The sequence below is a fragment of the Canis aureus genome, chromosome 3 (assembly GCF_053574225.1).
Source record: "Canis aureus isolate CA01 chromosome 3, VMU_Caureus_v.1.0, whole genome shotgun sequence".
Taxonomy (NCBI): domain Eukaryota; kingdom Metazoa; phylum Chordata; class Mammalia; order Carnivora; family Canidae; genus Canis; species Canis aureus.
In genome coordinates this window covers 20,625,430-20,652,497 of record NC_135613.1, presented here as the reverse complement: position 1 = coordinate 20,652,497, position 27,068 = coordinate 20,625,430, and the positions used below count along the sequence as shown (strand labels likewise).

Sequence of the window (27,068 nt, the reverse complement as noted above, 5' to 3'; positions counted from 1 at the left end):
CAAAGCTTATGGTGCATCTTCTGTAAGGCCTCCTGTGCCCCCCTGGGGGCAAGCCCTGCCTAGCACTTTTGTGACCACCACAGCACCCACCCCCCAATCTAGCCCTCAGGTCTCTGGTGTGGCCGGGGGACTCTGGAGCCATCACCTGGCAAGGTGCTTCCTAGCTGGTGACTACAGGCCCATTCCTGCACCTCTCCGGGTCTGGTTCCTCATCTATAAAATGGGAATAATGATGCTCTCTACCCCGTAGCGTTGTTGGGGGACACAGTGAGGTAATGGCCGTGATGCACTGGCTGGAGCAAATGTGCCCCTAAGAAAGGACCAGAGCTCACTGGCTGCTCAGCGGCTCAGTTGGAACAGGTGGACTTGAAACTTTGGAAGCCAGAGTCCCTTAAGGGAAGAGGCCTGTAAACTTGCTCGTCTCTGGGACACCCGCGCCCCCTGCTGGCCACAGGCCCACATCCCATCACTCATAGGGCCCTCAACCCAGTTCTTGGGGCTGCAGGCGGGGGCAGGGTCCAGACCCACCTGCACCATGTCCCCCAAACCAGCCTCCGGCCTCACCCACTGCCCCCATCCCGTGCTGTCCTGATGGCCACAAGGCAACATCCATACGGGCGTGTGAGGAATGTGTGGCTTTTTGCACTGACCTAGCTACTTCTCACGCCCTCCTCACCCTGACCCACGCAGAAAGTACAGTCAGTTACGACCCCCCTGCACAGACGTGTCAGCTGAAGCCCAGAGAGGGCGCACAGATTGCTCAGCTGGCTTTGAAACCCAGGGCTAAGTGGTGCCGAGGCCACTGTGCGTGCCACTGGCCTGCCCCAGGGGGACCTGGGGCTCAGCCCAGGGTCTCTCTCTCTCTCTCTCTCTCTCTCTCTCATGCGCGCGCGCAGGAGGGAGTGGGCTGTCACATGGCCTGGACCACCCAGAGCAGCGAGGGATGGGGGCCCAGGGCCACTGCCTTCAGAATTCTTCCAGAGAAGGCAGAAAGCTGGATTTTTATGTGCATTCTCAGATTCAGAAAAGTGGGCAACTAATTCACATTATTAAAAAAAAAAAGAAAGAAAGCAATATTGAATGGTGACAAAACATGGTCATGGCCGGAATATGACATCTGATATGTGCAATGACCAGCATCTACCCCCAGGCAGGTCCCGAGCAGGTGGACAAGGAACAGCTCTCACAGTGACGACGGGCCTTTCTCCCCACACTTTACAGTTTCTAAGGGGCTCACACCTAAGTGACAGCACTGGGTCGGGCAACCCTGAGAGCTGAACCGTGTCACCTCCTCCGCTGGCAGGTGGACAGTGAGGCTCAGAGGTGAAGACACGCCGGCAAGTGGCACGGCGGGGGTGTGTGTCATGGACTCCCTCATCGGTGCTCTCAGGTGCCCTGAGCACTGCCCTCCTTGCCTCCGCTGGGGCCCGGGCCCAGGCCCATGGACGGCCTCCTCCTCCTCCTGCTCCTATCTGGGTGAGCCCCAGGTCCCCAGGAGATGAACAAGGTGGCATCAGGGACTGAGTGGCCTTCTCCACACCTGGTTCCCTGTAGGGGATGTGCTGTCTGCCCCGGGGCGAGGGTTTCGGGGTGGCACCACCACCACTTACCAACACCACAAAGGGCCAGCATTTCTGCACGTCTGTGAAGAGCTGGCTAGGTGCCAAGCATGTTCTCAACGCTTTATACACATTAACTAACTTAATCTTCAGTTAACTGGGCTGTTATATGTACTCTTACACTCAGACCCATATTATAGATAGGGCAGTGAGGTCAGTGAGCCGGGCTCGGGAGGACAGGGTGACAGGGTGTGACAGCTTCTGCCAGAGGCTGAGCCCAGCCAGGCTGACAGCGCAGCCTACCCATCTGTCCTTGCTCACCCTTCTGCTCTGTCCCCTGTGCTGGCAAGGAGGCCACGGGCCCACGTTCCCCACTGGGAGGGAACAGTTTCTCACTACCTGCTGGGCACTGGGGGACCCTGGTGGTCCTGGGGACACTCTCTTCTGGAATTTCCCTCACAGCCCCAGGGCCCCACCTCAAGTCTCTACTGCCCTCTGGGGACCCACGTGATGGCCTTGCTGAGAGTTCCCTATGCCCTACAATTTTAATTCTCACGGCCACCCACTTCACTGATGTGAAGACTGAGGCTCAGGGAGGTGAGGCCATGCCCCCAAGGTCACAGAGCCAGTGGGTGACAGACCTAGAGTTTGACCCTCAGGCTTGAATCCACCTGAACTCCCTAGAGCTTCCGCAAAAGGAGCATCCCCACTCTGGGCCACGCCCTCCACCTTTTCTGTCCCTTTGATGGTCCCCTCCCCCCTCTCCTGGGTGAGAGGGGCTGGCAGGAGCCCTTGGTGTCTTGTCGTGCTTCCCGGGAGCTGGAGGGTCCCATTTACCACCACGGCTTTGGGCTCCAAGTCCAGTGCTCCTTCCCGGAAGCCTCTAGATGCCATACACATGAGGTCACCACCCAGAGGTCACTTCCTGGGCAGCATCCTGAGGCCCCCCAGCAGCTGAGCGCTCTGGTTACCTTGGAAGACCGCGCACCCGCACCCCGCCGACTGACAGCCCACAGTCTGAGACCAGTTCCATTTTCATTTGTGCACTTTAGTTTTGTGGCCTGGGAACGGCCAACTCTAAATGCTAAGTTTTTGTTTGAGTCCCTCCGGGCTGAAGACGGCAAGTGCCAGCAGAAAACAGCTCAGAGGACAGACGGCCGTTCTCAGAAGCACAGAAGCACGGGGAGCTGGCAGCGCCGGCAGCTCTAAATGATGAGGTATTTCCCTGAGGCTCCAGCCTCCTCGACGCGGGCAGGGCTGCACTCACCGGCACCGCCGGGGCCCTCGGCTCGCCTGGCTCTGAAGGCGCCCCCAGCCCGCCCCTCCCTGGAGGGTGTTCCTAACCCGGCTGGGGGCGCAGACCGCGGTGGGGCCGGGCCTTGCCCCGGAATGCCCCCGACAGAGCCCACGAGCGCCGGTCCTGCCTGCAGCACCTGCAGGCGGGCGGGGGGCAGTGGGCGAGGCCCCGGGGCAGGAGCCGAAGTGAGGGAGGCCGCGGCAGGGGCGGGGGGCACCGCCCACGAGGGCCGCCTGCCGCAGCTCCCCTCCGGGGCCCTCTCCACGGAGCCCAGCCGGCGCTCGGCACCCCGGGCATCCCGCGCACCCGGAGCACCCCGCACACCCCGCGCACCGGGAGCACCCCGCGCACCCCGAGCACCCCGGACACCCTGAGCACCCCGCGCACCCCGGACACCCTGAGCACCCCGCGCACCCCGAGCACCCCGCGCACCCCGAGCACCCCGGACATCCCGCGCACCCCGGGCACCCCGAGCACCCCGGACACCCCGTGCACCCCGGACACCCCGAGCACCCCGCGCACCCCGCGCACCCCGGGCGGCCGCGCTGGGCTGCAGGGCAGGGACGGAGCAGCGCCCAGCCCGCGGGACCCAGGCCCGGGGCGGCCACGCCTCCCTTCCTGCCCGAGGCGCGTCACGTGGCGGGGCGGCGGGGCGGCTGCGGCCGCGGGGGCGGGCACCGGGCAGGCGCGGCGGGAGCGTCCGGCCGGGCCCCGCGGGGCGCCTCCGCCCCTCCCCCGCCCCCGCGCCCCCCTCCCCCCGCAGCCCGGCCCGGCCACTCACCTGGCGGCGCGGGGGGCGCTCCGGGAGCCTCCGCCGAGCCGGCCGCCGCCGCGGGGACCGAGGAGCCGGTGCGAGGCGAGAGGCCGGGGTATTTCACGGGCCGGGAGGAGGCGGGCGGGGGCGGGGCCAGAAAACCACTTTCATAAGCGTGAGTCAGCAGGGGCGCCTGGATGAATGAACTTGCACTAGACCCGGGCGGCCTTAAAGGGCCCCGCCGCGGGGGCGGGGGCGGGGGCGGGGGCGGGGGCCGGGGCTCGGTCAGCACACGGAGGACCCAGGGCCCCGACCCAGCCAGCCCAGCCTTCCCTCCTGGGGAGGTGGCCCTCAAGGTGAGAAAGACCCCCTGGATGCGCTTGGCGCCCCCCTGCCCCAACCTCGGTGACTCCCAATACTCGACACCCAATTCAAAGCTCTCTGGATCAGCCTGCCCAGGGTGACGGGGTAGAAGCCGGCCCTGCCACTTCCTGGGCAAGCTGCCTCAGTTTCCTCATCTGAGGAATGGGGCTAGCGAACAGCCCCCCCCTTCCTGGGGTGGGTGCGGTTCTCGCCTCCCTGGTTCACGTCTTCCTAACTCAATTATTTTTTTTCTCTGCATCACCTCGCATTTTGCTGACCCTTACTTCTTATTTCCTTGTCTCACTCCCCAGCCCCGGATGTGGGTTCTTGTGGACAGGGAAGTGTTCCGTGTCTGCTCTATGGGAGTCTAGGATGGTGTTGAGCACATAGTAGGTGCTCAGGAAGGAAGGGAGGAAGGGGCAGAGCTGGAACACTATGTGGCGGTAGACCTTGGTGCACATCAGTTGTGATTTTCATCATTGATAGGATTGCTCACCCCGTCATCCCTTACTGTCTGGGGACTAGCGTGTAGCCTGGGGAGGCTGTGGGAGGCCTGGGAGGCACTCGCCTTGCATGCAAAATTTAAGGGGTCACCTAAAACAGTGATGAAGAAAATAGTATTTTAGTGCAATTTTTAAAAAAAATCAAAATTAGGGGTGCCTGGCTGGTTCACAGGAGGAGCATGTGGCTCTTGGGATCATGAGTTTAGGCCCCAGGTTGGATGTACAGGTTACTTAAAAATAAATAAACAAACTTAAAAAAAAAATAAAAAGTGATGCCAAAAAGTGAAAGAGAAATGAAACATTAAAATTTCAGAACCAAACAGGATCTGTCACAGTGTCGTGCTGAGCCATATTGGAGCCTGATGCAAGAAGAAAAATCAGAATACTAATGCTGTCTTTATTTAAAACTTTGCTATTTTCTTCATCTTGGATTTTTGGCATTACTCTTGATTGTCAAAAAATATCACAGGAACGCAACACCGTGGGTCTCGGTTATGGGATGCTTTTGGTGCCCTGGAGAGTTTGTGCAATCTCTCTCCTAGTGTGGGGTCTGGGGCTGGGATATGCAGAGTGCAGAAAGTGGGAGGGAGGATGAGGAGGTCAGGGGCCAGGTTAGACTGTAGGGCTCTTTCAGGGACAGGGTTTGGCATCCCACCAATGAAAGATACCTCTGAGGATGCAGAGTCCTGCTGGGACCCTCAGAGACAGATAGACAGGAGGTGGGGAGCAGAGTCTGAAGGAGGGAGGGAGGGAGGTGACCTGGTGTAGGGAGGGAGGCGTTAGGGTGGGTGAACCCATGGATGGGTGGGCAGCATGAAAAGCCAGGCTGAGGAGGGAGACCCTGGGCTTAGGGAGGAGATTAGGGGACACAAGCTGGGAGGGTGACTGCACCAGGCCAGGTGGGCACCTGCACCTCTCTCCTGCCTCTGCTCTCCTCCTTGGAGACTCATAGGTATGTGCTCTGTGTCCACAACCCACTCTCAGAAGGGCCCTGCACTCGGTTTAATGCTCTGCTGTCCCCATTTTAAAATCCTTATTAAGGGGCACCTGGGTGGCTCAGTGGTTGAGCCTTTGACTCAGGTCGTGATCCCAGGGTCCTGGGATCGAGTCCCACATTGGGCTCCCCTCAAGGAGCCTGCTTCTCCCTCTGCCTGTGTCTCTCCCTCTCTCTGTGTCTCTCATGAATAAATAAATAAAATCTTTAAAAATAAAAGAAAACCCCTCCTTATTAATTGTTGGATGAAGTGTCCGCTTGTGTTCCGGTTGTACCGGTCTCCCACAAATCATGGGATGGGCCAGACTGGGCCACAGCCTGCCTGTGGTGTGCTGGGTGAGAGGGGTTCCGGGCTCAGCCCTATGGGCTGGGTGAGTTCCGGTCAGGCACTGGCCCCTTGCTGTCTCCTACCCAGGGGAAACTGGCATTCATCATCCTTTTCTCCTGGGGTCCTGGGAGCAGTGCCCTATGGGGGCATGTGACCCAGTGGGGAAGCCCACTGCTCTGGTTCCCAGCTCCCCAGCTGGCGTCTAGCCCCTTGGAGGCGTACTGTGTGACCTTGGCTGTGGCCTACCTCTTTGGCCCTCTGTCTATTCCAGCCGTGGCCTTGTTTCCAACATTCCCGACACTCTGAACATGCACCGCCCCCCTCCGCACGCCAGGAGCCCAGGGACAGCCTGGGGAGGGCAGCTTCCCTGTGACCTACCTCTTGTGCAGGCTGCATCTTTCCCCAGCAGCCGCTTGGCTGTGTCCACTTCCCCATCCCAGGGTTTTGGTCTGCAACTTCCCAGTGTGTTTGGATGTGTAAACTGAGGCAGAGAGAGACAACTCAGAATCAGAGACTCACACCTGGAGTGTCTCAGCCCACACTGAGGGTGAGGCTGAGGCTCGGAGTGCAGGGAGGAAAGCCCCAGAAGGAGGTGGGCTCCTGGGTCTCCCATCTCTGGGTCTGGCCTGTCCTCCCTCCAGACCTGCCCTGCCACTCCTGTTGGCCCTGGCCCCTTTTCTGGATCCTGAAAATTTGCTGATACAGAGAATCATGGGGCTGGAGATGTGGACTTTCTTCCCTGTCACCTGTTTTTCAGCCAGGAGATGGTGGGAAGTAGAATGTGTTGAGTTGCTTCCAAAAAGCTCGATCAAAACAAAGACAGATATGTCACAGGCAACAAAGGGATGGTGGCTGGGGGCCCTGGAGAAGGAAGGAACCAGGCAGGTGTTTGCAGGTTGACTTTGGGTGACTGGCTCTCTCGGACTCTCCTGGGTGCCTTGATCCTTCCATACCTGCCCTGTCCCCTTTTCCACCGTGAGTTAAGGTGGCTGGTAAGCCTCCGGATGCAGAAGTGCTGAAACTAGGGTTGCAAGATGTATCAGATAAAATTACAGACACATACAGGCCCCTGAATTTCAGCTGAGAAAGAAGTTTGAGTGTAAATATGTCCCATGCAATACATAGGATATACTTATAGTAAAAGCAAAACAAAACCACACACTTTTTTTTTCATTGTTTATCTGAAATTCAGTTACCTGGGCAGCTGGTATTTGGCAAATCTAGCTGTAAGTGAAAAATACACTAGATTTTGAGGAGTTGGTGCCTAAAAAGGAAGGTAAGACGTCTGAATAATGATGTTTATATGGATTACGTGTCAAACTGAAAATATTTTGGACGTCTTGGGTTAAATAAGGTATTAAAATTAATTTCTACTGGTTTTTTTTTTTTTATGTATTTAACGTGGCGGCTGGGAAATTTCCACATGTGGCTCTGGTTAAGCTTCCACTGGACGTGGACACCTGCTGCTCACTGCTCATGCCAATTCCCGGATCGGATCGGCAGCGGCAGTGAAAGCCCCGCCGTGTTCCAGGAACGCTCTCAGTCCCTGGGAAACGACACCGATAGGGCACCTGGAACATTGCAAGCAGCGGGGCAGGGTGCTTTGGGAGAGGTGTGTCCCTCCTGAGCCCAGTTTGGCCATCGGGGCACTGAACTTGCAAGGCGGTGACAGCTGAGGGAGGGGTCCCGCACTAAAGAGGAACTCGGATGCAGCAGCCTCCACCGGCCCCCCAGGCTCCCCTAAACTCCCTGCAGGTGCTTGGGAGCTGAGGAACCAGTGGAAGTGAGGCTATGGTGGCCTCAGGGTGCTTCCCTGGGGGTCCTGGAATTGAAAGGATCCTGTGTGCCTCCATATCAAAACAACCATTTTTCTCTCCCTACAAAAAATCCTAAGACGATTCCCAGGGGCTGCTCCTGGACCCCCTCTCTTCCTTCCTCCTTCGTGGTGGCTCCCATAGCATCGCCACTGGCTGAACACCTCCAGGCTGTAGACCAAATGGAGACGGAATGTTCTTTACACACAGCTAAGGCTCAGAGAGGCCAATCTTGAGCCTCAGCTCACACAACATGAGCTGCAGAACTGGGGCTTGAACCCAGGGCTGGGACTGCAGGGTCTGGGTGCTTCCAGGGAAAGGGCAGACAATGAACGAGCAAAGGAACAAAGTCTCATTCCTGCCTGGAGCACGGAGGCACGGCCTGGGGAACTCACTAGAACGGCCTAACTTCCCCCATGGCCACCTTCTTTCTGAGGTGCCCACACATAAAGCTTTTTGGGGACTGGAGCATTTGATCTGTGCGCTGGCCCAGTGAGGAGAGTCTGTGCGGTGCTACTCTGCAGGTGAGGAAGCCGAGGTCCTGGTAAAATGCAGCCCCAGGTCACCACACACAGTACAGTGGGACTGTGACCAGGTGCCCTGGCACAAGGAGCCCGGGCCCTTCCGGCACGTGACACCAAAGCTAATATTTGCCTTCACCACTTACAAAGGGTTGTCACCACCTTATCTCACTGACTCCCCACAACCAGGGGGTAGGCAAATATTTTCAATAACAAGTTCAGTTTGCAGATGAAGAAAGTGGGGGGACTTGCCCAAGGCCACTCTTCCCAATCAGGTGGCGGAAGGGACTCACACTCTGGTGGCAGAGCCATGCTGGCTGCCCTAGGACAGTGGTGTGAGCTTCCAGGGACTGGCCCAGTGTGGGTTCATGACCCAGGGAGTCACCACAGATACAATTCAGGTCAAAGTTGGAGGAGGCCTGGTCCCCTCTTCCCATGGAGAGAAGCGGGGAGGTCAGGAGCCACGCGGGCACAGTGTGGAGTCGGCCCCCAGGGGCGAGTCTGCAAGGGGTGCTCAGCCCCATCCTGTAGCCACATTCTCTGCTTCCTGATTCACCCCTCCTCTCCTTAGAAACTAGGGGGTAAGTTATAGCCAGAGAGTGAACGTGCCTGCCCTACGTTTGGGGTGGAGTGGGTCCAGCCCAGCAGTCAGACAAATGGGGACTCTGGCTCCATCACTCTGAGCTGTGTGGCTTTGGGTAAGTGACTTAAGCCGTCTGAGCTTGACTTGCCTCGTGTGTGGGATGCAGACGGCCCAGCAGCTTCTCATCCCTGAGGCTCATGGGAATCGCCTGGTGCCAGAATCTGCAGTCCCAGAGATTCTGACCTCGCTGGGCTGGGGTGCAGCAGACCCCTGGGGAGCTTTAGCTGCAACTAGCATGTCCAGTGGGGCCAGAGGCCTCACTGCGGCCGCTGGAGGATGAGCTGAATCAACAGAGCCTGGAAACCACCTGGCCTGTGGAGGGGCCCAGCATGTTAGCGCCCCTCCCAGCCTGCGGCCTGACCTTTGGGGGCCACAGTCTTTGGGCAATCGCATGGAAATACATCTTCAGAAAAGCCAGATCACCAGGACTGCAGGGGAGAGCTGGTGACCCCGGTGGCGGTCTCACCAGGAGCCCCAAAGCACCACCGACTCAACCACTGGACGAACCTCACTGTCACCTTGCTCATGTACCGTGACTCGGTTTCCCCAACTCGGTTCTATGCCACTGACTTTTGAACTCAGAGGAGGACCTGACATTTGTCCCCTTGGCATTTCGTCTCACGCATCTGCACAGCCACACCGCGAGTCATTCCAGTCCCGGGGTAACCCCCGCGTGGGGATCAGCCCTGCTAAACCGGGAGACCCCGCCACAGCACCGAGAGCCCCGGCAGAGGCTGCGCGCGACCTCTGTGCCCGCTGCGGACCGCGGGGCATCGAGGGGCGGCGAAAGCCCGGACAGAAATACTCTGTAGCCTTTGGAAAGAGCGGATTGGGAGTCAGAAGCGACGTGGAAGCTCGGTATGATGGGAGCAGGAGAAGCCGGCTGGAAATTGAGGTGGTGCCCACCCGCCCCGCGGCCCCGGGGGCAGGAACCCAACGGGGTGGGCAAGCAGACGCAGCGAGGCGGGGGGCCGAGGCCAAGGAATCTCAGACGGATTTCGTTTCCGTTACGTTTGTGTCACAAACAGCGGTAATCAGCATGAGGAAAACATTTGAGACAAGCGGTTGAGCATCTGCCTTTGGCTCAGGGCATGATCTTGGGATCCAGGATCGAGTCCCACATCGGGCTCCTTGCAGGGAGCCTGCTTCTCCCTCTGCCTGTGTCCCTGCCCCTCTCTGTGTGTCTCTCATGAATAAATAAATAAAAGCTTAAAAAAAAAAACATTTGAGACAAAGACTTTCTGTTTTGTTCACCGCTGTACTGCGGGGCAGGCGTCTAGCACGGCCTGGGACCCAGCGCTGGCTCAGATAATATTGACCGAATGAATTAAAGAGTCTTGTTGCTTTCAGACCGTCCTGATAGACTCTTAAAAACATTTCTGAGCGCGAATAGAGCCCTCTGTATATCATATGCTTCCTACCATATGGAAGGATTGGCAGGCCTTCTGGATATTTAAATCTTAGATGGTAGCTGTGAATTGGCCAAGGCTGAAGGCGGAGCTCTGTGCACCCCGGTAGGGACCTTCCCTCCCGTAGACACGGTTCCACGGCTGGCAGAGGGCTGAGTGAACAGGGCCTGTGGACTCAGAGACTCTGGGTGGCGCGTCAGCTCTGGAGCTTACAAGCTATGGGTCTTTGGGTCGGTTACTTGGCTTCTCTGAGCCCCAGTCTTTTTAACCATAGGATACCTGTCCCCTCAGGGAGCCCATTTGCCTGGCTCCCTGAGCCAGGCTGTGGGGCCTCAAGGGGTGGTGGACACCCCTCACCTCTGTGTACCCCAGTTCAGCCACTCTCATTCTGGGCAGTCATGCACGTGGCTCTGGCCTGCTCCTTTTCCAGCCACCCAGCCCGTGTCTCTGTCCCCCACAAACTTCCCTGAGGGCGGGGATTCTGAAAATGTGGTCCCCAGACCAGCAGCAGCAGCCCCTGGGAACTTATTAGAAATGCAGAAGCCCGGGCCACACTAGATTGGGGAACCTGCAACCTGCATTTTTATCATGCTTCCAGGGGGATTCCCTTGGGTTTTTGAACTCGTGAAGGAAAGGACGAGAATTCCAGCAAAGGCTCTCTCTATGCCCGCAGACGGAGCAAGGCAAAGCATGACAGCCATCTGCCGGGACTACTCTTGGTGAACCCAGGCTTGGGCCCCAGGGTCCTGCCCCTGTCTCTCTACTAGCTCGGAATCCATCAGTAACCTGTGGTCCGGGGTTGAGGCTTTAGCGTGCACCTCATTCCTCAGGACACCAGGGGCCCCCTGCTTGTCCCCACCTCTGAGGGTCCTGCCGAATCTGTGAGCCCCAGCTCCTCGGCACCCTGACAGGTGTGCTTGCAGTGTGGGGGATCCCTGTAGACTCCAGGCTGGCAGGGACGTCTAACCAGCCCCTCTGCCAAACTTCCAGGCCCTTCTAGCGGGTGCATGGCTCATCCTAGCCCCAGGGTATGGTCCTGGAGCCAGGGTTCAGAAGCGGGTCGGGGCTGCTGAGCTGCTTTCTCTTTGGCATCTGTGGCTGTTGCCCCTTGGCCCTGGGAGCAGGGGCACCACTGTCTTTGTTTCTTTTGGCCCACACGCTGCTAAAAAAAAAGCCATGTTTGCCCCTGTTATCAGGTTTTACAAACCCTGGGGGCCTTGCCTTCTCGGGCAGGTGGGGTCAGGGCCTCAGGGATTTAACTTAGTGTCAGGTGACCAGATCTTCCCTGGGGACAGGACAGGATGAGAGAACAGCCCAAAAGCATTTTGCACGATTCTTCCCGGAACCCTGCTTGTGCACAGAAGCACAGAAGTCCTAAGAAGGGGACTTTGGGGCGCCAGGGCCCTGTCCTTTCCCTTCCGAGGTCCCACGTGGCTGCAAAACCTCTGAGAAGCTCACAAATTGCAAACAAGAGCCTGTACTCCCCTGCTGAACCACCTCCAGGGGCTCTCCACTGCCCTGGGGCCCACCCAGGTCTCAGACAGAGGCAGGCCCCTCTAGCTGACCTAGAAAGGCCTCCTCGCCCGGTCCCTGCCCCCCTTCCAGGCCCCCTACTCTGCTCGCCAGGCCCTGCATTGCTTTCCTCTGGTTCTGGGCAAAACTCTGTAGCTGTCCCCATTCCTGCTGCTCAGACTAAGGTGGGGGTACTGGAGCTTGCATTTCCCGGGCCCCCGAGCACTGGGCTCATACCTAGTGCTTTATGAACACGAGCTCTATTCATCGACAGAGTCCACCTCGTGCGTGAACCAGACCAGACAACAGCCATCAAACGCTTCCATGCCCCAGTGTCTGGAGTGGGAAACAAGGGCTTTGGAGGGAATTCAGGGGCAGTGGGTGTTGCGGCACTCCATCTGGAGAAGTGGCACTTGGCCACTCAGAGAATCGGGGCAGGGAGGTGAGGGAGTGCAGGGCAAGGGTGCTCCCAGGAGAAGCCCCCGGAGTGGGAGCTGGGCTGCTGTATTTGAGGGGTTGAAGGTAGGGAGGGGGTGGGGAGCCCCCAGAGGCTCTGGGCAGAGTGGGGGCCTGTCCAGTGAGACCCGAAGGTGCCTCAGACCAAGGTACTGGCATGTGGGTGGAGGATGGATGGGGTGTTGACCCACTGCGGAGCCGGCACGGGCGGGCCTTGGTGACAGATCCGCGCTAGAAAATAAGCAGTGGTGTCCTGCTCAGCGTGGAAGCACCCACCCCTCAGGAAGCAGGGCCCTTATCTGCACGCAGGCCAGTCCCTAAGCTGTGAGTGCAAGGCTTCCCAGCCCCCTCCCCAGCAAGGCTGACTCAGGCTGCCAATGTGGTGTGCAGCGCCCCACGGCGGTGAGCAAGGGCAGAGCGGCGCCAAGAGTATTTTCCTGGTGGCGGGCCATTTGCTGGGCTGAGAAGCCTGAGAAGGAGAGAGGTTGGGAGCGGGTGGTTAGGCACCGTCATTCCATGTGAGGTGGACCTCTGTGGACCTCCCCAGCTGGCCACAGAAGGCTGGAGTGTGGGAGCTAAGGGGTCTTGGCTGGGGTGCAAGTGTGGGTGCTGTTGGCAAAGAGACGTCAAAAGTCTGGGGATCAGAGGAGGTCATGGAAGAGAGAGGGGAGGCCAGGATGGAGCCATCCCCTGTTCCCATAAGCCTGTTGAGATGCTTGCACCCCGACTACCCCATGAGGAGGCTGTCCTGCTCTGAGGTGGAGCCCAGGGGTGCTCAGAGGACGCATCTTCACGGGACCGGTGACGTCCCCCTTTGGTTGCGGCTCTGGAGCCCCCTCAGACCTCAGGCAGATGCCATGAGGATCTGACAACGCAGCGTAGAGGCCTGCCTGCCTTGGGGCCAAGGTGACGGTGATGGGGACAGCGGGGGATGGCGGGGACAGAGGGACGGGGATGGGGACAGAAGTGGGGTGGGCTCACGGGTGGAGAGTGGAAGGCTGAGACCACTGTGAGGATGATGAAAGCATCACGCAGCCCACCGTAGCCGGACCCTGGGGCCAGGGCTCGGTGGGAACCCTCATTAGGCACATTCACAGACGAGCGGACGGAGGGGTGGTGAGGGGCCGAGCCCGGCAGCCTGTGACCCCAGCGCCTGGTTCCTCCCCGAGCTCAACACACAGCCCTCTTGGTGAGTGATTGGGGTCTGAGGAGTTTAGACCTATGTAGTCTCCTTTGATACCACCCCGAGACCAAGCAGAACCACAGCTGGCTTCGGGCTGGTGGTCCTCGTCACCACCACGTCCATCACCATCACCATCACCATTGCCGCCACCGCCACCATCATGCTCACCACCCACAGACCAGCAGCCTGGGCAGGGCGACGGCAGGATCGGTCCTCACCCGCACATGGGATGGGTTGGTCCAACAGTGGGATGTGGGCACTGGCACCAGTGCCGGGGGGTGGGGGGATGTGGCTGGGACGGAAGCACCTCTCCGAGTGAGTAGACGGGAGCCCCACCTTGCTGACAGGGCAGTGTCCAGCAGGACCCGACAGGCCCCAGGCCCCTTGGACTGACTTCTCCCCAGCATGCCGGGCAGCCCGCCACCTGACCCCCCTGCTGCCTGCCCTCTGCAGCACTGGGGGGCTGCCAACCGGCACAGTCAGGTCTGGGCAGGGCCCCGGAGGCTCTGCGTGCTTGGTGCCTGGTTGGAGGTGGAGGAGCGGCCTGGCTGTTTGGGGGTGGGGAGATTTGCCGAGATATCTACCGCACGAGCAGAGACCCCCAGCCAGCCTCACCTCGGGACCATTCCTGCACCCGAGGCGATGCTGCTTGAATGGTGGAAATTCAAGGCAGGGAGGCTAAAAAGCCATCAGGCTGGGCCTGGCTCTACTCCCCTCATGAGTCTGTGCAAGGATGGGCCTGCCCACCTCTGGCCGCCAGGACCTGCAGACCTGAGTCCGGGCCGCCATGGCCTTCTTCCTTCTCTGGAACCCCTGACCTCCACCCTCCATTTCATCAGGGGGGCAGCTGCTGTGTCACCAGCCAGGAGGCAGCTGCTCTTGTGCCCTCCTCGCTCTGAGATCTCTATGGTCCACCAAGCACCTAGACGTTTCCTTCACCCACATGGTGAGGCCCAGAATCCTGGGGCACGAGGATGTCTGTGCTCAGAGGGTGCTGTCCCATGAGCCCAGCGCCCCATCTCCCGGGTGAAGAAACTCAGAAATCTGCTCATGTGTTGTTTCTCCCTCCAAATGTTTGTGACCTCCGGGGAGGGAGCTCAAAGCTCTCCCACCCATCAGTGACTCAATCCATAGGAATTTATTGCTTGGCACTGTGCTGAGAAGTGGACATATAATGAGGGAGAAAGGCACAGATCTTTTCTTCAAAGAGATGATGACTCAGTGGGGAGGTAAGGGCATAGGTATGTTATCACAAATGGACTTATCTGGGGGTGTCAGGAAAAGCTGTCTTGAGACAGACAACTGGGCCGGGCACAGAGGGGTAAGGATTGACCAGGGAGAAAAGCCTTGCAGATGAGGGCAGCAGCAGGTGCAAAGGCCCTGAGGCTGGAAGGAGACTTTTGAGAAACTGAATGTGCCTGGGTAAGGGCAGCAGTGGCTCACAGGAGTCAGAGCCACAGGAGCCAGATCGTGTAGGCCTGGTGACCACGGAAGGAGTTTGGTCTTTCCACCCTGAGAGCAAAGGGAAGATCCCAGAAGAGGGTGACGGGATCAGGCCTGCAGTATGAAAAGGTGGTTGGGAAGATGAGGGTAAGCATGTGTCAGGGGCTGTGGCAGCTGTCCCAGGACCGCAGCAAGGTCATGGCCACTTCCTGTTCCTAGGAAGAAGCTCCATTCAGGACCAGCCAGATTCCAGGATGCTGTGTGTGTGTGTGTGTGTGTGTGTGTGTGTGTGATCGTGGCAGAGTGGGAGTGTGTTGTGTGTATACACATGGGAGTGTGTGTATGTATGGTGCGTGTGTGTTGTGGGGATGCGGGTGGCTGACAGGCAGGTCAAAGTGCCAGCGGGTGAGGCGTGCAGTGGGAAGAAAGGTCATAGGGCCTGTGGGTGTGGTCTCTCCTCCTCCCCAAGGTCCAGAGCAATGGGACACAAAGTCCTATTATGCCCTCGCCCTTCACATCCCTCATCTGTCCCTTACCCCGGACCCCCTGCAGCTCTGTGCACCTGCATTATCATTATTTTATAGAACGAGGTGTAAATTATAACCTACACATTTGCAGCGCACACCGAGGTTTGCACATGTGCTGCCTCCGTGACCACCGGCCAGGTCAACGCAGGAAACATGCCCAGTGCCCCCCGAAGCCTCCCCAGGGCCCCTCCCTCTGTCAGCCTCCTTTCAGACTTCTGTCCTCATGCATTAGGCTTGCCTGCTCTTCATCTTGACATCCATGGAATCCCACAGAATGTCCTCCCTTGTGTCTGGATCTTGTGCCCCACTTCCTGGCCCTGGGATTCTCTCGCATGGATGTGTGGGCCGGTGGTTCCTTCTTTTCTATTACTGAGCACAGTTCCACCGTCTGCGTACACCGCAGCTGGCTTATCCATTTCCTGGGCATCTGGCTATTTCCAGCTTTCACTGTGACCGTTCCCAGGCAAGCCTTCGTGTGGACATCTGCTTTTGTTTATTTGGAGTAGAGTGGAACCGCGGGTCATCGGGAGGGCGACTATGCAAGTGTATTAGAAACCACACGTGGCTTTCCGGAAGCTGTGCCCACCTGGTCTGGGCTTCTGCAGCCGCCACTGTGCTGGTCCCCACCAGCCCCGTCACACACCCGGTGGCCTGCAGCGCTCTGAAGGTGGCCTCTGCCCTTAGGAGTCAAGGGCCCTCCCCCAGCAGCCCTGCTCATCTCCCTGGACCGCGTCTCCGGCTCTCTCCCACCCCGAGCCGCACACGGCAGCCAGACCAAAGGCTCATGGTTCCCTGGAGACACGTCACTTCTGTCCTCCTGGACGAACTGTTCTTTCTGCCCGGAGCTCACGTTCCTCCACTGCCCTCCTGGGGACAGCCTCCTGGGCCTCTCAAATCTCACTAGTGCATCTTGACGACCTGCTGATGTCCCCCAGACCCTGGCCAGCAGCTTTGGCTCATATTCTCCTGCCCCCTATAAGCCTGAGCTCTCCTGAGCACCCCGAATTTGCCTTGTGGTGGGGGATGGCGGCTTCCACTCCAAGCTAGGAACTCGCATGTGGGAGGCCTCGGTACACGTGGAATAACTGGATCGGTCAGGCCGAGGCCGGGTGGACATGCAGGCAGCAATAAAGCTCACACATGGCCTAAGCGTGCAGCTTGACAAAGTTCTGCAGACGTGTACGCCTGTCGCCTGTGTGACCGTCACCGTGGCCAAGGTGTAGAGCACGCCCAGCTCTCTGTCTGATTTCTCTCCCTATAGGATTGCGTTGCCTGTCCTGAACTTGCTATAAAAGGAATCACACAGAACATTCTCTCTGGTCTCTGCCTTCCTTTGCTTGTCTCAGACTCCTCCTCCCCAGAGCCTGAATCCCTCTGCCTTGGTGGCCCCATGTCTCTGTCCCCTATATGATCACTTCCCTCTCCATCGACATTTCTCTTGCCACTCCTCACTTCTCTCGTTAATCCAGGCGGGCCTTTGCTGCCTGGATTCGTTGCTGGTTCGTGAGCAGGCAAGGCCTCTTCCTCCTGAGCCAGGCCCCACTCACAGAGGGATCCCGAGTGTTTTGTGCAGACCTCCCCGTGTCCTGGGCCTTGCTGGGTCCCCTCTTTGCAGCCACCTGGCCTTTCCATCAATGCAAACCCTGGCCAGTGCGGGTCCCTTTGGTCCACCTGGTCACATGCCTGGGCTCAGTGAGATAATGCAATGAGAGGCTTTGTATTTGTGGGGCAGGAGCCTTACGGGTTGGCCCACTCGGGGCAGTGCGTTGTCAGGCATCAGCTCGTGAGAGTTCAGGAAATCCTCAGGTCCCATCTCAGACTCACTGTCGAGGAAAACAGTTTCTTTCCTTTATTTCAAACCCCTGGTATTTCTGACAGCAGATGTGTGGGTGTTTCCCACACTGACTGATTCTCATCCGCCAGCTGGGTGTCCCATAGTTCCACCACCAACTAGAGCTGGCATAGACCCTGCAGCTTAAGAGCTCAGCCCCACAGATGCCCTGATGGCACACATCAATCGCAGGGGCTGGGGCCCCCAGTTACCCACACTCTGACTTGGCTACAATAAGAGGTTCCCATGACCCCTTCCTCAGGTTCACCAACTTGCTAGAGCAGCTCACAGGATCCAGATTAACGGTTTACTTAGGATTGGTGATTCATTACAAAGGCTACTGTGGACACAGATGAACAGCCAGATGAAGAGATACACAGGGTGAACTCTGGGAGGGTCCCGGGCACAGGAGCGTCTGTCCTTGTAGAGCTGGGGTGTGTCAAACCCCTGGCACATGGATATGCCCACAGCCTGGACACCCTCCAAACCCCATACCGTAGGGACGTTTATGGACACTTCATCACTCAGGCAGGATGGACCATGAGCTCCATCTCCCCTCCCAGGAGGATGAGGGGTGGGGCTGAATCATGGCCTTTTTGGAGACTGGTCTCATCCTGAAGCTGCCCTTGGAGCTGCCCAGGGTCACCCAGGAAAGATCTGACCAGAGCGTGTGTGTCCACACTGGGGTCAAAGTTCAATGATCTGCAATAAAAGATGCTCCAAGCACATTTGTCAGTCAGAAAATTACAAAGGTTTGAGGAGCTCTGGCCAGGCGGCTGGGAGAAAGACCAAATTATGCATTCTTTGCATGGCCACGGCGCACTCACTGGGTCAGAACTTCGGGGCGGCGGGGTGGGCCTGGCAGCCTGTGTTCCCACAAACCGTCCAGGGGTTCTGAGGCAGCTTCGGTGTCAGTGTGCTGGTGATGAGTCAGGCAGAATGGGAACACCGCTGTCTTGGAGTAAAAAGATGCTATCGTTACGCTCAGAAAGGTGGAAGGGCTCTGGTACACGGGTCTGACATCATCTGATACGTAATCAGAGCAGTGGCCCGAGTCTCCCCAGTGGACTGGCCCGATCCCAGCTGCAGGGTGAGACCCTGCACAAACATCCACCCCACACGGAGGGAGACAGGGATCCCAAGGTGCCTTTGTCGCCCGACGGGAGGGGCCCGGCATGCCAATTGTTTTCTTCTTTTATTTTTAAGGTTTTATTTATTTTTTTCATGATACACACACACACACACACACACACACACACACACACACACACAGAGGCAGAGACACAGGCAGAGGGAGAAGCAGGCTCCATGCAGGGAGCTCGAGTCGGGACTCAATCCCGGGACCCCGGGATCACTCCCTGAGCCAAAAGCAGACCCTCAACCGCTGAGCCACCCAGGCGTCCCTGCCAACTGTTCTCCATCGGCTTCTCCCACATCTGTTCCCTACCTTCCCTGTCCTGCTCTGAGCCCCGGGAGCCCGGTGCCCTGAGCAGCTGTTCCATCAATGGAAGGCAGGGGCAGGAGGGCAGAGGGCAGAGGGGAGAGGAGTGGGCGGGGTGGAGGCAGGCAGATGTTGAACAGCCCGCCTCAGGGAGCACAAGGGAAAGCCCTCGAGTGCAGTGTTGGCCACATTCTGTGGTGTCGCTATTGCCACCAGGTCAGTCCCAAGCTACCGTGGCTGGTGCTCTGCAGGCTGAGCTGGGGAGAGGCGGACGGGAGTCCAGCCCCCGCACAGACAGGTGGATGTGGATGACCTCAGGACCACAGCTTGTCGCAAAATGCAGCAAGATTAGGGCACCTGGGTGGCTCAGTGGTTGAGCATCTGCCTTGGGCTCAGGTCGTGGTTCTGGGATCGAGTCCCACATCATGCTCCTTGCTCTTGGGGAGCCTGCTTCTCCCTCTGCCTGTGTCTCTGCCTCCCTCTCTGTGTCTCTCATGAATAAATGACAAAAAAAAATGCAGCAAGATCATCAGAAAGTGAGGAGTTCTGAGGACGGATTATCATTGTTTTGAATTTGACTCATTAATTGTAAGTTTATATCATTTTTAATCAAGAGTGTGTTCACCAACTGGCTCACAGAATTCCTGAAAATTTAAGGATCGTCTCTTCAAGTAAATGGGCACGAGCCGCTCTGGGCGCAGCAGTGGCCAGGTGACACTGCCTCCCTCGTGGCCGCCTGGAGAAGCCTCTGCGCTAGGCCTCAGCCCTCTGATTCCTCTCTCTGGTCTCCCTCAGCTCCGGTCACACTCTCCCTGCTTGTCCCTTTGGCCCCAGGGGACAGAACTGGCTTCTTGCTTTGCCATCCCCGGGGTACACCAATACCTCTTGTTCCCTTCCCAGCTCCCCCAAAGGGCGTCGTGGGAATGGCAGACAATAGAGCAGCTGCTCCCCACTGCTTGCACCCCAGCCTAAACCCCTACTCTTTCTTTTGCTTCTCAACCTTCTGCATAAAATATCATTGGAAGGAATGATTCCGAGACCAGAAGCTAGAAGCCCCTGGGGGCACGTCCTTTCCTAGGACAGAGAGGCGCTCTAGAAGAGGGCCTGCATCTCCCCGCCACTCCCGCGGCAGGTGGGTGTGGCCATTGGAATGCCCGGTTTGTCCAGAACAATGCACATGGCAGCGGGCCTGGCAGTCCCTTGGGAGATATTTGTCTTAGAGACAGACTAGCACCCATCCGAAATGATGTCTGTCTAGAGCTATTCATTACAGCATTGTTGAGAAGAGCCGAAAACGGGACGCAACCCAAGTGCCAGTCATTAAGAGACTCGTTAAATAGGTTCTGGCACATGCTTACGATGGAGTATTTTGCAGGCATTCTTTATGGAACTACATGAAAGGTGCCCGGGGTGGCGAGTGAGAACGGGGTCCCAGGAGGTGCTGGAGTCGGCTCCCATTTGTGCAAGACAGAAGAAAGGGAGAGTGCAGGGCAGGGGCCTGAGGGGAAGAAGGAAGGGTGTGGGGGGGACGTGCCAGGAGGACAGGCGGCTCTCTCCCAGGGCTGGGGACCTGGGGGCTGGGCCCCACGGCTCCTCCTACACCCATGTGCACTTTGAGTGCTGTGCTATTTTCACGTACACCTGGTCAATACGTAGGTAAAATCCCAACGTAAGTACACAAGTGCTTGTGGAGTTCCACAGACGCCTCCCCACCGCCTGGGTCCCCAGACCTCGAGCTTGCCCCCCTCCACCCCCGGCAGCCGACCAGGGCCAAGGCGTCCCTCCAGGGCCCTCCGGGGCCTCCCCTTGGCCTGCTCTCCAGAGAGACAGAGAGGTGGCAGGCACCCCTTGGAGCAGTGGCTCCCTGTGTGTCACCTGCCCTCAGGTCTTCAATTTCGGGCTTGTCTTTGAAGCCACTCTGGTTTCTCTACTGCCCTGCAGGTTGCTCACTCCGGGAGAGGCTCCCTGAGGATGGAGGGGGGCAGGGAGGGTGTGGGGAGAGGCCGAGAGAGGCCAGTTCTTCCAACCACGTTGGGGGACAGCTAGCTTGAGGCACCGTTCAAGGAGTTCATGTGTATTTAAGAGGCAGGAGAGAGGTGAGGGCTCAGGATGACCCTGGGGGTGAAAGCTGGTGGCGGGGCTCTGTCCCTTGGGTGAGGGCACAGGGAGGGCCTTGCTCTCGGTGCTCACCATTGTATTACAACACTGGGAGGGCTTTCCTGAAAGAAGGAGGTATCAGAGGAGCATAAGAGGTCCGGATTTGAGGGGAAGGGTGGGTCGTCAGGGAATGTCTCTGGAGAAGTGGCATTTCCTGGAGACCTGAAGAGCTTATGGAGAGCCAGCCACAGGAAGAGCATTCTCAGTAGAGGGCAGCAAGGTCTGGTGTGTGTGAGCAGTGGGACTGGGGGTACTGAGCTCTGGGGCTGGGAGATGGGGGGTGTTGGAGAGGTGGGCAGAGGCCCGCCACATGGGGCTTTGGGGGGCAGCATGGTGAGGAACATGCCTCAGGGGCTGCTTGCCAATGGTGTGACCTGGGGCAAGTGACCTAATGGCTCCAGGCCTCAGTTCCCTCATGGGTAAAATGGGCATAAAAAGGGTGACCATCGCACAGGATTGGAAAGGGCGCAAAGTGTGGAGAATAGGGCCTGGCATGTGGTAAGCTCTGCAGAGATCTTGGCCACCACCCTCCGCCCGCCCCCCCTCCCCCTCCACGGAGGAGCCCGGGAGACAGAGCCCAGCCTAGAAACCAGGTCAACCGGCTGGGCTTGGGGTTCTGGGTCTTTTCCATCCTGACCGCTCCCTCCCACCTCTCCCTGTGCACACACCCGGATTTGGAAGAGTCTGCAGCTGGCAGAGGCCCAGGGCTTCTGGATCCTGTCCAGGCCCCTAATTGGGAGCTTCTGTGTCTCTACCACTGTGACCACATCCCTGGAAAGAGGATTTGGCGTGCCTGCCCACCCCTGCAGGCTGCGTGTGCCCCGGCAGGCCTGCCGCCTCCTGCCAGGTGGGAAGGAGCTGAGGTCCCTCTGTGTGATCCGCAGGCTCTGGCGGGGACCAGAAGGGCGGGCAGTGATGGGCAGAGGGACGGTGCGGCCAGATGGGGAAGGGAGACTCGGAGGCCACAGCGCCCCGGCCTCCGCTCCCCGTGGGGCCCTGGACTGCTCGCCGCCCGCGCTGCCCTCCCGCTCCCCAGAGCTGCTCCTCCTTCCCGCTGGCGACTCAGCCTTGACTCAGCAGACCCCGCCCGCACTACCTGCAAACCCATCGGGAGTTTGGCCACCTCGCATGACCTCTGCAGCCGCCTAGTCCCTGCCCTGGACCGCGGCACAGCGTCCTAACTGAACAGGGCCTGGTCTTGCTCTGACCACAGCCCACCCTCCACCCAGCTGCTGGGATGACCACACCACGCGAAGCCAGATGGTGTCCCTAGCCCTCGGATGACTTCCCTCTCACCAGGGGCCTAAACCAGTCCTCTCTGACCTGCCCCTCACCTGTCTGACCTCCTCTCCCACCCCTCTGCCCTCTGGGCTCCTTGCTGCTTTTGACACACTTCCTCTGTAGGGCCTTTGCATTTGCCATTCCCTGGGCCGAGAATGCTCTTCCCTCAGAGGTCCACGTGACTTGTTCTCTCAATTCATTCAGGTCTCTGCTCAAACGTCTTCTCAGTGAGGCAGGAACACTGTATAAGATAGTAACTCCCACCCTCCTTATCCAGCTGTGTGTCTCCGTACGGCCCTCACCACCACTTCATGTACTACACACTTACTTGTTCATTTGTTTATCTGGATCCCCACACTGGGCTGCAAGTTCCCAGAAGGCAGGGTGTTTTCTGTTCTGTTTCCTGGTGCATCTCCAGCCTACTAGAGGGCCTGGCATATAGCAGGTGCTCCACAAATATCATTACCTAAGTTGAGCCTATGGGTGTTCCTTAAGCAAGAGACCGCCAAGATAGCACTCTCCTGGGCTCCTTCCTCTGGGCCTGACCTTCCTGTTCCTGGAGACACAGCATCAGAGAGGTCAGCTCCTACAGGGTGTCCTCAAGCCCCTGGCACCCTGGGAGCAGGCGTGGTGGCTTCCCTCCCTGGTGGGAGCCAGGAGGCTGGAGCTGGCCGCTCTGTGGGCGTGGAACTGGGGTAGGTCACATTCCACTCATTCAGCCAGTGTGGGGCTGGTGCTCTGTGTGGGTAAGGGCCAGGAGCACGGCGGACAGATCATGCTGCCCGCTCCTGGTGGGGCTCAGAAATCAGAGGACGGGAGCCGGCAAAGGGCAAATGCAAAACTGATGATGGGTGCGGCGGGGGAGGGAAGGGATGGGCACAGAAGCCTCCAGCCCTGTCTAACCATCAGGAGTTTTCTGCGAGGGGAGGACGAAAGCCAAAGGCAGCAGCCTGGGGAAGCTGGGCGAGCGGGAGGTTGCCTGCAGCAGGTGGCCGTGAAGGCAGAGGCCAGAGGGGCTCAGGGTGCACAGACCAGAGAGGGGCTCTTGGGGGGAGGCAGAGGACTCATGGGGCAGGGACCGGCCCCTGTGGGGATTCCAGAACACAGAAGGCCCCAAGGGCCAAGGCTAGAGCTGCCGTGATGGTCAGCGGGTGTCCGTGGAAGTGGCGGTGCCGGGGTGGAGGGCAAGAGCAGGGGAGCTTCCGAGCAAAGCCGGGGCCTCAGGTTTCTCATCTGTAACTGAGGGGTCAGCCTGGGTGCTCTCTGTGGGGCTTGACTTTCTGCCACAGATACCTGGATGTCCCCCTGTCAGTTCCCCTACCCCCATCTCATTAGGTGGCTTGGGGAGCAGCAGGAGGCAACAGGCATCGTTGTCTAAGAGTGTGAGCTAGTCCACGTGAACGGCTGCGATGCAAACCCCACACTCTCTCTATGAGTGAGCGTTGAGACCCATCCCATCGTGGATGAGCAGGAGACCGGGGCAGGGGCGGAAGGGTAGCTCCCCAATAGACATGCCCGTGTCCTAACCCCAGGAACATGTACGCGAGACGGTATTTGGAAAAAGGATCTTTGCAGATATTGTCAGTTAAGGATCTCGAGAGTAGTTCACCACGGATTTAGCACGGGCTCTAAATCCCAAGACAAGTGTCCTTGTAAGAGAGGAGGAGCCGTGACAGACGCCGGGAAGCCACGGGACCATGGAGGCAGAGACTGGAGGGCACAGCCACAGGCCAGGGACGCCGGGAGTCCCCAGAGCTGGGAGAGGCAGGAGGGTCCTCCCCCAGAACCTCTGGTCCTGCCCGCACCATGATCTTGGGGTCTGGCCGCCAGAATCGGGGGAGGATAGATTTCTGGGGCTTGAAGCACCCCCACTTGTGGTCATATGCTACCACGGCCCTGGACACTCACACAGAAGCGACCGCAGGTGTGTGGACATCTGACCGAGAGACGATTTTGTCCAGAACCATGTTCCCTCCTCCCGAGCTTTGGGCGCCTGCCCCGCTGTATACCTGCTCCCTGTCCTGGGAGTTGGGAAGGCGGTTCTGGGGCACCTGGCCGTTGGCCCCTGGGAGCACCTCCTTAGCTTCGTGTCTACGCAAGACAGAGATGCCACAGGCCAGGGAGCAAGGGGAGTGAGCAGTGTGGCCGGGCTCATCTGCCTGTGGGTACGGCCTCCAAGCCCCCGAGCTATGCTGTCGACTTGGGGGGCCACTTCAAATGGGAAAACGGGAGCCATGCTCTCCCAACCTTGGGGGAGCGACCCCAGCATGAGCGGAGTGAATGCTGCTTCTCAAAGATGGGAAGGAGAGCGCCCAAGGCCAGAGACGGGGAGGGTGGCACCATTTACAAATCACTCACCCGGCCAGAAAGCTCAGCGTTGCACCTGGATTACGTCACAAGGCACCTTAGCCTCCCCACCAGGGAGCTGCAATTATAGGATTTTATAGACAAGGAAACCGAGGCACATGACCTTCCCAAGGTTACCCCTGGCCCCTCAGTAAATGGCAGGGCTGGGGTCAGAAACCAGAAGAGCCCCATCTTGGCTGAGCAGCTAAAAGGCATAAAAGGGGCTCTTGACCAAGTTAAGGGCCCAGGGGGAGCAGAGGCTTAGATTTGGGGTAGAGCAGGGCTGGAGCAGCCAGCAGAGGCCAAGGCTAACTGAGGTCTGGACGCTGCCCAGCCCAGCTGTGTGTTCTCTGGGGTGGAACTGGAAGACGTGGATGGGCGGGACCCCTGCATGGGACTCTGGTTTGGGTCTGGGGTGGGAGCTGGGGCCCAGGGTCTTCAGAGCTGACTCCCAAGGGCCGCCAGGAGTCCTGGAGGAAGGATCAGAGAGATCTGGGGTCAAATTGCAGCCTGCCTTTGCTGGCAGGAAGGGGGGCCAGTGCCCTGGCTGTCTTGAATGGCCTTAGCTAGGCAGAAACACCAGCTCGGGGAAAGCATGAGAATCAGGCATGAACCTTCAAGAACTGTCTGGAGCCCCAACAGGCCAGAGTTCCTGGCAGTAGGGTGGGTGGAGACGCGGGTTCGGGGCCTAGAGTGTCCTTGCCAGATCTGGGGTCCGTCTGTGGAATTTGAGGCTCACACGGTGGAGCACACGGTCTCGGGAAGGGAGGAGGGACTCGCTCACCATACGTCAGGCTCTGGCCTGATTTCAGAGACTCTGAGTCAGGAAACCAAAGCCCTGTCTTGTGCTGCCTGACACAGAGCCAAGGTGAGAGGACAAAGACCCAGGACAGAGGCCTGAGGGGTGACCTGCTCCTGGCCACCTTCTCTCCCTGGCCCCACTGTGGCTGGTGAGGGTCTCTCTTTGAGAAAGACGTGGTGCTGGGAGTTGGGACGGGTAGGTGCCCCGAGCAGAGTCCCCTCGCCTAGCTGGGATGGGACCTGATGACAAAGGTCAACGTCTTGGTCCAAGAATCTTCTGCAAGTATGTCCTAGGGCCTCCCATGGAGGAGCTCCGTGTGGGCAGGACCAGAGTTAGCCTACTTTACTGCTGGGGAGACTGGGGCTCAGGAGTCACGGCGCTTTCCCAAGACTGTACAACAGCAGGTGCTATGCTGGGGTTCACCCAGGCCACATGCTTGCTCCAGTCCTGGAGGGCCAGAGGGCCTAGCTGCCACCTCTCTGGAGCCTCCTCCTCCTCTCTGGCCTGGCTAGGCCCCCACACCAGACCCCAGGGCTTCCCTGGAGAAGGCCCTGCCCCTCCCTGCCAAGGGCCCCTTCCTTACTTGGTGACCAACAGGGTGGGTGCTGCAAGGTGACAGGTGACCAGTGATGGCTGGGAGGGGCAGGCGCCCTGGAGCTGGTCCTTCTTCGGGGGACACCCCCTCCCCTGACTTGAATGTAGCATCAGGAGGGTAGGGGGACAAGAGGCCAGGGTGTCCTGTTTGTCGCATCACAAAGTCCTGCCCTGTGCTGGCTGGGGAGTCAGGAGGGGGAAGCCTCAGAGCGGGGGCCTGCCTGGCCCAGCTCCTCCCTCTGCAGGCCTCTACCACAGCACCGCTGCCTCCACGGGGGCACCACGGAAGTGGGCACATCTTGCCAAGGTGAGGCCCCAGCAAGAGGGAGCTGGGCAAGAGGCCCTGTGGTTGCATGCTTCAGCGCCCTGGTCTGGGCCAGGTGCCACCGTGGTCAGCCCAGCACTGCGACGTGCGCACCTGCTCAAGGGTTTGGCCTGGAGCCAAGGTCTGAGCCTCTGGAAGACTCTGTCTCCTCATCTGTGGTGTGGGAGCGGACCAGGTCACCAGGCCTGTGGGGATCCTGGGCATCTCTGACGGGTGGCTGTCGGGGCCCGGGATGGGGCGGATGTCTTCCTCTACTTACTGGAGCTTTCTGGACAGAGCTGCAAAAAGAGAAGCGAGCCTTAGCTCACCCTGAAAGGAGGCCCTGGAGCCAGCAGAACCCAGGGGTGTCACCACCATGCGAGCAGCTGCCCCACAGGCAGCAGAGGGAGGAGGCCACGCAGAATCTGGGCTCGCCATTGCCTTTCGGGAGGGCCCATCCATCGTCTCATCCAGCATTTCCAAAACTTTTCCCTCGGCAGCCACAGAGGCTTTTAATACACAGGGAAATCTCATTTGGAGTGCCAGTACGAGAAGCCTTTAAATGAAACAATCGTTTTACTAGCTTACATCTAGTAAATTAAAGTGGACACACTCACTCCGTGTAAATTCAGTAATGGCCACACAGCGCAGGAGGGGTGATGTCTGGATTGGGAACCCCATCTGGGTTCAAATAAAGCATGTCCCAGCCTCCGTGGCCGCCAGTGGTCCTTGGCAATGGCAAGATGGAAGAAGACCCCTGTGTAAAGCTATGGTTTGCTTGTGTGTGATGGTCACAGTGACGTCTGGATGCGCGTGTCGCTCCTACACCCGGCTGGCGCTGCAGGAAGCCATCCTGGGTCCTGCAAGAACCTCCCGGGCTCCGGCGGCTGGAAGGGAAGCCTTGACAGTGGAGATGATGTGTCTCCCCCGTCACCTAATCTCCGCCAGCAGCACCAGCACGCTGGCTTTGGATGCAAGGACATAAAGCAAGAGATGTGGACCATTC

General features: G+C 58.7%; 1 protein-coding gene and 1 long non-coding RNA gene across 5 annotated transcripts in view; one reads left to right on the top strand and one right to left on the bottom strand.

The window, feature by feature from the left end:
* The window catches only part of OSGIN1 (oxidative stress induced growth inhibitor 1), a 33,784-nt gene extending 7,509 nt beyond the window's left edge, over positions 1–26,275 (bottom strand). The window contains exons 1-2 of one of the 4 annotated variants that reach the window (XM_077891002.1): positions 25,748–26,275; positions 6,177–6,279 (exon numbers count right to left, since the gene is read on the bottom strand). In XM_077891002.1, coding sequence (XP_077747128.1) covers positions 6,177–6,279; positions 25,748–26,113 — 469 coding nt within the window. In that variant the 5' untranslated portion in view covers positions 26,114–26,275. Of the gene's footprint in view, positions 1–3,637; positions 3,804–6,176; positions 6,280–25,747 lie in introns of those variants that run through there. The other 3 variants (XM_077891003.1, XM_077891004.1, XM_077891005.1) reach the window with 3 other exon arrangements.
* On the top strand, positions 25,847–27,068 carry LOC144310246 (uncharacterized). Its single transcript, XR_013375954.1, has 2 exons — positions 25,847–26,065; positions 26,360–27,068. It is a non-coding gene; the product is annotated as an uncharacterized LOC144310246 (long non-coding RNA).